The sequence below is a fragment of the Mustela nigripes genome, chromosome 9 (assembly GCF_022355385.1).
Source record: "Mustela nigripes isolate SB6536 chromosome 9, MUSNIG.SB6536, whole genome shotgun sequence".
Lineage (NCBI taxonomy): Eukaryota > Metazoa > Chordata > Mammalia > Carnivora > Mustelidae > Mustela > Mustela nigripes.
The window spans coordinates 6,545,117-6,556,573 of NC_081565.1; the positions used below are offsets into that span (position 1 = coordinate 6,545,117).

Below are 11,457 nucleotides of genomic sequence, written 5' to 3' on the forward strand. Positions count from 1 at the left end.
CCAGATGGGGGAGCTGACTGGGGGGGATGGGTGAGACAGATAAAGGGATGAAGACGGCCCTCACCGTGATGAGCACCGAGTAATATAGAAAATGGCTAGATCGGGGGCGCCTGGATGGCTCAGTGGGTTAAAGCCTCTGCCTTTGGCTCAGGTCGTGATCTCAGGATCCTGGGATCGAGCCCTGCATCAGGCTCTCTGCTCAGTGGAGAACCTGCTTCCCCCTTTCTCTGCCTGCCTCTCTGCCTACTTGTGATCTCTCTGTAACTAAATAAATAAAATCTTTAAAAAAAAATTGCTACATCATTAAAAAAAAGATAAATAACCAAATTAAAAACTGTAAGGATCTGTACAGACATTTCTCCCAAGATGACATACAAATGGTGAACAAGCCCATGAAATGAAGCTCCAGTTAGCCCAGGGAAATGCAAATCAAAACCACGGCGACATAACCATTTCGCACCCACTAGGATGGCTAGAACCGAAAAGACAGATGAACACAAGTGCTGGCGAGGATGTGGAGAAACCAGAAGCTTCCTACACGGCTGGTGGGAGTGTAAAGCGGCGCAGCTGCCGTGGCAAACGGTCCAGTTCCTCCAAGTGTCAAACAGAGCGTTACTGGAGGACCCGGCACTTCTGCTCCTACTGGGAACTCCTAAGGGAGTTCAAAGCAATGCGTCCACACACACACTTGCACACACAATGGTCACAGCAGCATCACTCAGAAGAGCCACAAAGTATAAACAACCCAAATGGCCATCAGTGGACGAACAGCTAAATGAAACGCGGTCCAGCCACACCATTGAGTATCACTCAGCAATACAGAGAAATTAGGTGGTAATTCAAGTTACAAGAATGAACCTTGATGAGTGCTGTGAAGTGTGTAAACCTGACGATTCACAGACCTGTACCACTGGGGATAACAATACATTATATGTTTATTAAAAAAATTAAAAAAAAAACAAAAGAAGAAGAATGAACCTTGAAAACATAATGCCCCAGGAAAGGGGCCAGGCATAAAAGGCCACTAGTTGGGGTGCCTGGGTGGCTCAGTTAGTTAAGCGACTGCCTTCGGCTCAGGTCATGATCCTGGAGTCGTGGGATCGAGCCCCGCATCAGGCTCCCTGCTCAGCAAGGAGTCTGCTTCTCCTGCTGACCTCTCTCCTCTCATGCTTTCCTTCACAAATAAATACATAAAATCTTAAAAAAACAAAACAAAAAAAAGGCCACTAGTTATGAGTCTATTTATAGAAATGCCCAGACCAGGCCAATCTGTAGGGATGAAAAGTAGACGAAGGGTTTCCCGGGGCTGGGGCTGTGTCTGACCGAGAGCGTCTGATGAAGCATAAGGGACTTCATGGGAACACGAGATGAGAATGTTCTAAAATTAATTGTGGTGATGAACACCCAACTCTGAATATATACTAGAAGCCAATTAATTGCACAATTCAGAATTGAGCTGAAATGAATTTTATGGTATACGAGTAATACTCCAATAAACCTGCTAAAAAATATCTTTAGGATAGAGAAACGCCCGGAAGGATACCAGGCGGTTGTGTCTGGATGAAGGGTTAGAGGCATTGATAACACCAAGAACAGAGATCAGTTATTGAGCATCTACTTTGCGCCAGGATCCTAGGGCTGGCAGTGGTGTCCCGCCAAGGGCTCCCCCCACCCAGTGCCCAGGGAGGCCGAGGGCCTTTGCCCGCATCACACAACACGAGCCACCTGATCAAAGACGGAAGACTGGGCCTTTGCCTCCCCTGCTCTTTTCTAGTTCTGTAGTTCTCACTCTGAGTTCTCACTCTTTTTTATTGCTTTCATGACACGAACAATGAAAGTTCTAGAATTTTCAGATGTAGTATTAGCAATCAATACTGTTTTGGAAACAGAGCTGCCTCTCTTCCTTCCCACGACCTGAAACCCTCCTTCAGGAACTACTATCTGCCCATAGACAGGGGAGACCTGATGCAGCTGTGCCCTTGGACACCAAAGGCTCTGTCACCCTCCAGGGCATTTCTCCAATGTCTGTCCTGTAGCTACAATGTCCTCTGTCCTGTAGCTACTTCTCCTGCTGGGGAGGCCGGCTCTGAGCTGATGTTCCCAGCTGGGGTACAGGGCACTGCACCCTCAACTTCCTACCCGCTGCGCCAGGCATGTCCTCACCCTGGTGCTGCAAACTGTTTCCAGGCTCCCCTGCCAGCTGGCCCCTGGCCCACAAAGGCACAGGTGGAGAAAGAATGGGAAGAATGGGATGGAAACGCGGAGACCAACACCCCCTCCCAGTCCCGCCTCCCACCCTACCACTGCCCCACCCTGCCTCAGCGGCGGGACACGACACCTGCCGGCCGGCCGGTCAGCCCCTAGCCTGGTTCTAGGTTCTGCGGCTCCTAAAGGCTGGCCACACTCCTCACCTGTGCAACCAATTCCCTGGGTTAACCTCCCTTTTTAAGACCTGAAGTTGACCTTGCAGACTCTCCAGATACCGTCAGAGTACTCCCTGAAGAGCCCCGACTTTACCCTCACTCCGGCAGAGCACAGGAGCTCATAGGGCTTTTTTTTTTTTTAAATACATAAAAGCGTAAAGACTAAAAGAGACAGTCCACAATCCTATCACCTGTACAAAACCTGCCATTAAGCCTAGCTCGAAATTAGGAACGCCACAAAGTAAAATACAGTAAAAGCCTTTTTCCACCTTTCCCTTTCAGCCCGATGTTCCTCCCAGATCACTGTCAACAGTTTCCCGAGTTATCTGTCCAGAGGAAAGTAGAAATGCACAAACACCCCAGGTACCCCTAGGCACACATATGCAGGGATCTCTGTCCTTCTGAACCCTTACACACGTGGGTCCCCTACGCACATTCCACGTCTCGCTCTTTTTCACTTAATGACATACTGTGGCCACAGCAGCCTATCAGCCCAGGCAGATTTCCCGCATACTGGACTCCGGACCCCTGTGGATGGACATACAGACCGTTTCTAGTTTTTTCTGATTTCTTACTGTTAGAAGATAATGTTTCAGTAAACGTCCATCCAGCACACACATTTTTTATGTTAGCTTTTTCGCTTTATTTCTCTTTCCTGATACTGAAATAAATACTGACAGTGCCCCCAAAAATGTCTAAAGAAAGGACGGGACAAAGGCTGTGTGATCCGCTCCGCTGAACGAAGGCCATTTCCCACCAGTCCTTCGTAAAAGGCACCTTTTCCTCACACAGTTGGGACCGGAGTGTGAGGAGCCTCCGGATGACTGAGTGAGTACCGAGCGCCATGTTATGTGCTAAGCCCCTTGGGTGGACTGACATCCCGGTGGAAGGGGAAGTCACAGCCCAGCAGAAGGCAGGGTGCTACGCTGCCTCCCAGAGGCTGGCGGTCTCTCTGCCCCACCTCCAAGCTCCTCCGTGGCTGGGAAAGAAAGACGCAGGAGAGGACCACCTACCTCAGAGAGCACCTCCGAAGCAGTCTCGGGGTTCCGCAGGCTCTCCCCTGGTGTGGGGGTGCTGCCGCTGTCCCCTCTCTGCCCGACGCTCAGCGCCTGCTCCCACTTCTGTAGAGCTTCCTCGAACAGCTCCATGCCTGAGCACGGGCGGGAAGACAAGGGAGAGAGTCTGACCTCGGCGGACCCCACGGGATGAGGGTTTTGGGGTCAGGAGTGGGGTTGCAGACCAGCACCTGGGAAGATGTCCTGAGCCCCGCCTGGGCTCCTGGGAGGAGGCCGTTTGTCCCCCAACTCTGCCCCAGGGGAGGCCCACAGCTGACCTCCTGGCCCGTACCTTGCATGTACAGACTCTCTGCGTTGCCGTCACTGGTGGTCACGGACTCTTCCATCCCTCTGGTGTCCCATGGTCCTGAGCACGCAGCTGTGGGGCTGGACGAGTTCACGGCTACTGTCTGGGCACCAAGCAGCACAAGGATCCAAGGGCAAGGGGTTAAGGCCCTCCCAGGTCCCTTGCAGGACCCAAGCCCCTCCCATGGCCTGGTCCTATGTCACACACCCTCTCTGAAGACCATCCTTGAAGGGAGCCCACAGCACATGGCCAAGCCCTCAGCAGGGCCCAGTCCCCAAAACTCAAAGCACTGGACAACACTTCACAGAAGCTACAGAAGAGGGAAGAGGCCAGTGGCCAGCCCAGGAAGCAGCAGCCTCCTACAGAAGCCGCCCTGGGCCTGTTCCCTGCTCTGGCACTCTGCAACTAGATGGGGCTAGGAAGGCCGAGGGAGCTCCCACCACCACGCGGCGGGGTAGGGCCCACTTCTCGCCCTGCTGGGATGTGGGCTCCTCTGGGCCACGAGCCCTCTCTTGCCCACCCCTGGGTTCCCAGTGCAGACCTGGGCTCAGGGATCACTGCACGAACAGGTCACTAGATGAGCGAATGAGCCCAAAGCCACTCCCCAGGAGAAAATAAGCTTCTCTTTGTCTCATTTATCTCTTTACCTTCAGCACAGTCCCTGGCACCAGGCAGTCACCTGCTCCGTGTCTGATGAACGAATGAATGAACTTTCATAGACAGGTATCTTCCCCGCAAGAGGCCACCCACCTCTCTTCTGCCCCATCCCCCTCTCTCACCGAAGCCTGGCCCTCGGTGTGATTAGTGACAGTCTCGGAAAGCCCGTGTGGATAGATGAGAGACCAGAGGAAATCTCTCCTGTCTTCCTTCCAGTCTGTGAGCTCCCTGAGGGCAGAGACTCGAGCCTCCTCAGAACCAGGGCCTAAGCCCTGAGCCCGCTGGTCCTCCCTCCTCTATTTTTTTTTTTTAAGATTTTATTTATTTATTTGACAGACAGAGATCATAAGTAGACAGAGAGGCAGAAAGAGAGAGAGGAGGAAGCAGGCTCCCCGCCGAGCAGAGAGCCCGATGTGGGGCTCGATCCCAGGACTCTGGGATCATGACCTGAGCCGAAGACAGAGGCTTTAACCCACTGAGCCACCCAGGCGCCCTCCTCCCTCCGCTATTTACCGAAGCCAGGCTGTGGGAGGAGCCCGAGTGCTTGCTGGGCTCGAGAGAGGAGATGCCACTCAGCGTGTCGTTGCTCTTGCTGCTGGGACTCTGGATCCTCCGGCTGGAATAGCCTGTGAGGAACGGGAGGGCCAGGGGACGTGGCCGTGGAGTTCAGCCTCTGCACAGGCTGTTCCCACCTCCAGACAACCCTCTCCCTCCTCATCTGGGAGCTTGTTCTACCTCCCCTTCGAAGGCCGGGGGATGGCAGAGCGCCCAGGGGCATGCGCCTGGCAGAGTGAGACGCCTCTGCCTGTCGGGCCTGCTCACTTCCCCATCCCTGTCCTCTGGCACAGGGCCTGGCCCAGAGGGCCCCGGACCTGCCAGATAAGCCGGAGAAGGAGGGCTGGCGACTTCTCTGCCTACTTCTCACTCCGTCTCCCTGTGTTGCTGACTGACTGACTGATTTGGCATTCTCCTCCTTCCAGAAAGAATCTGAGACCGCGACTTCTTGAAACATACATCAAACTTTTCTTTTGAAGTGAGACAAGTAGGGAAGGGGCAAGAGGGTAGCCCCAGAGGTGATGGCGGTAGGACGGGGAAAGCAAGCGAGGGGCCGGCGCGGGGGCAACTCCAGGTGTCCCCCCGGGGGCCGTGGACACAGAAACCCAGCTACAGCTGCACTTCTCAAGTCCTGTTCTAGACTAGTCTTAAAACTTCTTTTTCCAGGGCGCCTGGTTGGCTCAGTGGGTTAAGCCGCTGCCTTCGGCTCAGGTCATGATCTCAGGGTCCTGGGATCGAGTCCCGCATCGGGCTCTCTGCTCAGCAGGGAGCCTGCTTCCTCCTCTCTCTCTGCCTGCCTCTCTGCCTACTTGTAATCTCTCCCTGTCAAATAAATAATAAAAAATAAAAAATCTTTAAAAAAAAAAAAAACTTCTTTTTCCAGATGTAAAGAGAAAACTTTCCTTTTGGGACGATAATTCACAATGAAAATTCATTTTTGGGTAAGGGGATTTCTTCCTTCCTCCTCTTCATTTTTTGCTTTTTGGTTTGTTTTTTTTTAAAGGAGGCTCCATGCCCAGGGTGGGGCTTGAACTCATGACACTGAGATCAAGAGTCGCAAACTCTACTGACTGAGCCAAGCAGGCACCCCAAGGGGGATTTTTCCTTCCTAAACCAGGTTTCTCCCCAGATGGGAGCCTGTGAGAACTTCCTGCCTGGGGAAGAGATCCACGGGACGTTCAGGCGTGGCAAACACGGGGTTGCTAGGTTACAAAATGAAATGGGGTCTATTAGGGTTTTGAAAGCCGCACCAGCAGACTCAAAATGGCTTAGAGGCTACCAGGGCCGGGGGCTGGGGGGGAGGAAGGAGGGGCTGACTACACAGGACACAGGGACTGAGAGCATGGTCGCACGGTTTTCGATGTGGTGTAAATACAGGTCTCTGGGTGGCCCACGAAATTGCATCAAGAACTGTATGCTCAAAAGGCTGAACTGAACTTAAAAGAAAAAGGGTGCAGGGGGCGGGGGATGGGGAGAATACCATCTGGCTCAGGAACCACGTGGTCCTTCTTGCTCCTGAGCCAGGGGACTTCCCTCCCTGGGCAGAGAAGCTGCGCCCCGCCAGCCCCCTCTGGACACAGCTGCTTCCAAGGGGTCTGCGGATATCGAGAATTACCACCACCAAGAGGACACACGCATCGGGCTGCATCACCCACCAGGACCCTGACTTGGTGAAGACTCAGGGAAAGGTCTACTGCCAACCCTGCCTCCCGGAGGAGGGGAACTTGGCTTGGAGACAGGACATCACTAGCCTAAGATCCGACCGTGACCGGGGGCCCAGCTGGGACCTGACTCCAGGGCAGGCCCTCCCCGAGTGCCTCACACCCACCTTTCTTCACTGATGGGACCTTCCTGGCCATGAGGATGGGCAGGGGCACCGTGCCCAGATGTGCACCTCCCATCTCGGGGCCGACCTGCTTCTTCCTCCGCCGTCGCCTCTTTAGCTGGTGGGCGGCCAGGGCCAGGGCCACTGTGCCCAGGGCTGTGGCAAAGAGGACCTTCCGTAGGCCTGGTGTCAACCGCAGCTGGGAGAAGGCAGACTGCAGGAAAAGAGGGAGGTGGCTGGGCTACATCTCCCCAGAAGAGCTCTGAGGTGGGCAGAGCTGTGCTGGGGAGCACATGAGAGACACAGGAAGCCTCAGGGACTCAGGGAACATTTGCTGACCAGAAATGATCGAGAGGCAGCCACCCCCTGCCCCCACCCCAAGGAGGCACCTGGCCAGCACCTCTGAAATGTGGACCACGCAGACGTAAAGAGGGGGATTGGGGACAGCAAAGCGACAATGCCGAAGAGATCACATCTGGGCTCTAATAGGTGTCCCTAACTCTATCGGTCGTGACTCCAACAGCTGCAATGACCGAGCACCTACTACACCAGGCACAGGACTAGGATTCTACCTGCGCTACCTGGCTGAATGAATGTCTGTCTGTCCTTTTCCAGGTGAGACTGTGAGGCTCACACAGGTTAAGACATGCACTTGAGACGACAGGGAGTCTGAAATCAAGCCTAAGTCTCCTGACCCCATTTCGTAACAACTCCTTGATGTCGATAACATTCACTCCACCTAACTGCCCCCTCTGTACAATTCCCTACTCCTCATTCTCTGCCTGCTGAGCTGGGAGCCCTTCAAGGGGCGGCGGTGGGGGGGGGGAGCCTACATTGCATACAGCAAAGCTTTACGAAGTGTCAAAAGACCTGGTCAGCCACAAACATCTGAGGTTGGCAGGGAGCGCATTATTGAACCCTTTTTAGGCTGAAAAACTGAGGCCAAGAGTTCAGATAGCCCAGAGTGAAGACCAGGCTTGGGGCCCCAGACTCCTAAGCTTGTCCTTCCTGCTTTGCTCAAAGAGGAGACCCCAGAAGCCTGGAGCTATAATGAGGGATAGGCTTTCCCAAATACTAGGGACCCTGGGATGAGTGGCTCAGTATTTCAGAGGCCAGAGGGATAACAGGAGGCCCACAACCCACCCCAATCTTTACCTGCCCAAAGGTCGTGTATAAGAACACAGGGATCTCAGCCACTGTCATGGCCAGCGCCTGGATCATGGACATGCCCTCAGTCCTCCGGAACGCCATGGCAGGACCAGCACCCTCAGGTCTCAGAGCGTCCAAGAAAAATGTCTTCAACTGGCTGCTGGCTGGGTCCCAGGCACCGTCCACGCTTCGAAAAGACAGGAACACACATACCAGAGCGTCCTTGCAAAGAGCTGAGAGACGGATGACCAAGTTAGACACAAGGATATGCTCATATGAGCATATGGGCATGCGAAATGCCCATAAAAGCGCCCCGGGGGATGAAGTGGGAGCACAGCCTACCTTTGGCACGCCAGCCCTGGATTCAGGCAGGAAGGCAGCCAAATGCCCCACGTACCCTCTGCCCACCCAGAGCCCTAGGAGCAGGAGACAGCATCTCTGGCACATTGGCCCGATAACAGACCCAAGGCCTGGGAGATGCAGAGGTCACTCTCAGACTTGGGGCTCTACAGCACACTTGCACCATCTTCTTAAACCCATGTTCCACTAGCTACACAAAAACCCCAGGCCACGAAAGGGCCAGGCCCGTCCATCTCCCATAAAGCCAAGAATGCTTTTCTTTCCCGTGGACTGTATTATGAAAGCAGTGGGGTGCTCACCCAGATAACGAAAACCATGACAGCCTGTGGGTCTGTTCTGCTCTGGGTTCTTTAGATACGTTATTTCGTATCATTACAATTCTGTGAAGGAGATGGTATCTGGCCCCGCACCCCATCTCTGCCAGTTTCCAAAGAGAAAAGTGAGACTCAGCGGGGTTAAGCCAGGAGGAGTCCACAGTCACACAGCTAGTATGAGGCAACCAAGGTCTTGTACCAAGGTCTCCTGGACTTTAGACTCTGTGCTCAATACAGCCCTTTAGCAAAATCTAACTTGCACCAGGAAGTGACAAGCCCCAGCAGAACTACAAACTACAAAAGCAACTTTCCCCTGGGCCTTCAAGGCCCCCCAGGGTACCCCACTGCCCCATTCCAAGGTCAGCGAATAAGTGATTTGAGCACACGTTGCCAGTCCCCAACATCCTGCACAGCACTCCCCAACTGCCACCACAAAGACCAAGGATGCCTTCAAGGTCTCCTGGGACCTCAAGCGGAAGGAATACACAGGCCAGGACAGACCCTATCAACCTGGGACGGCGGCCAAAATCACTGGAGCAGCACAAGAAACAGCTTATCCCCAGTGAGTGGGAAGGATGGACAAGCCTACCAGTGTAGCTCCAGCACTGGGCTGTGTGCATGAGGGGGGCAAGCGGGAAGAGCCAGTCTAAGGCCAAGGAAACGATCATGCTGTCAAGATAGGAGACACCCTGCCAGGAGGCTGTGAATTAAGCTGTGACCTCCAGTGGTCAGGGCCCGGGTTCGTATCATAAGCCAGCCCTCTCATCCCCCCAGCCTGGCCCAAGCCTCAGAACGCCCGAGGATCAGCAGCCACTATTTCCCCAGCACCTATCCTATAGGCCAGGCTTCGAAACAGGCTCTGGCTGGGAGTTTAGTCCACTGCTTATGATGGGGAAACTGAGGCCATGAGAGCTAAGCGACCTGACTGAACTCGATAACTGACCAAGCTGGGATGGAACCTCAGCTGCAAGGGATCCTGGAGCTACGGTGTTTCCCCTGAGGCACCTGCTACAGCTGCCACGGCTCCCTCCTGGGCACGTGTGGCTGGGAGGCCTGGTTACTTGCCTGCAGGAGCGTCAAGAGCAGCCTCTGCTGCTCCAGATGAGAGGAAGACTGGCAAGTCCAAGGTGACAACACTGGCCCCCAAGCCTGCTTCACTCCAGGGTTGGATCCAGACTCAGCTCAACTGTGCCCCCTTCTTTCCCACTGACGCAACCTGGGGAGAAGCCTCCTCTTCTCCATGATACCGCCTGCAGCAACATCTCCCATCCTGTGCACACACTTCCAGCACCATTTCCAGCTGGGAAAGTCACCCTATAACCTTGGGCAAGAACCCCCCTCATTGCACCCCCGCTGTGGCACTTACAACACCCTCAGCCTGGATGCCCACACTTTCCACAGGGGCACCTCCTCCCTTGCCCTGGGCAATCCTATTAATGACTCTGGCCTGAGCAGCCCATCTTTCCTCCCTGACCCCAGCAATGCCCCTGGCCCAGGCACTCCTATGAAGCACCCTCTGCCCCGTCTCTGTTCATTCTACTTTCCAAGTCTGACCAAGCTAGGTACTGGGCGCTCACTCCCTTACTGAACCTCAGCAATATCCCCTTATTCAAAATCTGCTCATCCCGTCTCGGACATCTCCCTGCGCAGCCCCAATTCAAGCCCCCTTTTCTCTTGTCCGACCCCTGGAATATCCTTGAGGATCGTCCAGGTGCCCACTGGCGCCACCCACGACCGGCACACCTGCCCCCTCCATCTCGAGTACTTTGCTAGCCTAGGTTCAGGTACCCGCGACCCTGCAACGTTCCAGGCCCCGGGCATCTCCGCACTGACCTGGCACCTTCCGTTCCACCTCTCGCGCCGCCCACGGCCGCGGTACCTGTTTATTCCAACCCGGGCCCCTTCTAGTCCCATCTGCGCTCCCACCCAGTTCGTTGCTCAGACCTGGCACCCACCCGCCGCAAGCCTCAGTCCCGGGCCCTGCCGCATCGCCCGCCGCACAGGCTCAACCCGAGGAGCCACTCACCCAGGATCCCATCGCTGCGGAAGGGCAGCGTCTCCTTCCCCGGCACCCGCGCAACCAACCTCGGGGCCACCGCGGGGGGCGTGGCCTCATGCAGGGCCAACCCTCCTCTGCCCAATGAATGTCGCCGAAGCGTTCCTCACAGCTCCGGCCTCTGGCCAATGGGCGGTGTCACGTGACCAGTCTGGCCCCACCTTCCTTGGCCCCTGCTCCGCCCCCTAAGTGCGGTTGAGGCGCGGAAGTGATCTCTTCTCCCCTACCATTGGCCATCGGGATTCGATTGACTGCGTTGGCTGAGTGGGGCGGGGCCATCCTTAAAGAGACTGAGGCGGAGCTATCAGGTCTCGGAGGGTCTTTCTGGAAGGGACCTGTGATCGGTCTGAGTCTTATTTGGCTTCTCTGCTCCTCCCGGTCCCCACGCAAATTCTGCCCGCCCTTCCAGGGCCCATGCCCTGCCTCTGACTTCCCACATCTTCTTCTTCTTCTTCCTTTTTGAAAAAGTTTTTATTTATTTGACAGAAAGCGAGAGCAGGAACTCACGCAGGGGGAGTGGGAGAGGGAAGGCAGGCTTCCCGCCAAGCAGGGAACCCGGTGTGGGGCTGGATCTGAGCCGAAGCAGACGCTTAATGACTGAGCCACCCAGGCTCCCCACACAGCATCTTCTTAAACCAAACTTGGCACTCCACTTTCTTTTGGAGCTGTTTGCAAACCTCCCCTATCAGACATTGTCCCGCTGAGAGTTGAAGTCAAGTGATTACGTTCCGACGGCCCAAAGGTGCCTCGAAGGAA

The 11,457-nt window shown here is 54.9% G+C and overlaps 1 protein-coding gene across 3 annotated transcripts in view; it reads right to left on the bottom strand.

Annotated features, from left to right (window-relative positions):
- MIGA2 (mitoguardin 2) overlaps positions 1-10,750 on the bottom strand; it is a 26,520-nt gene extending 15,770 nt beyond the window's left edge. Inside the window, exons 1-6 of one of the 3 annotated variants that reach the window (XM_059410582.1) lie at positions 10,672-10,750; positions 7,978-8,204; positions 6,826-7,036; positions 4,956-5,068; positions 3,771-3,888; positions 3,437-3,573 (exon numbers count right to left, since the gene is read on the bottom strand). In XM_059410582.1, the coding sequence (XP_059266565.1) occupies positions 3,437-3,573; positions 3,771-3,888; positions 4,956-5,068; positions 6,826-7,036; positions 7,978-8,073 (675 nt within the window). In that variant the 5' untranslated portion in view covers positions 8,074-8,204; positions 10,672-10,750. Of the gene's footprint in view, positions 1-3,436; positions 3,574-3,770; positions 3,889-4,955; positions 5,069-6,825; positions 7,037-7,977; positions 8,205-10,600; positions 10,619-10,671 lie in introns of those variants that run through there. The other 2 variants (XM_059410581.1, XM_059410580.1) reach the window with 2 other exon arrangements.
- Between the last annotated feature and the right edge of the window lie 707 nt (positions 10,751-11,457).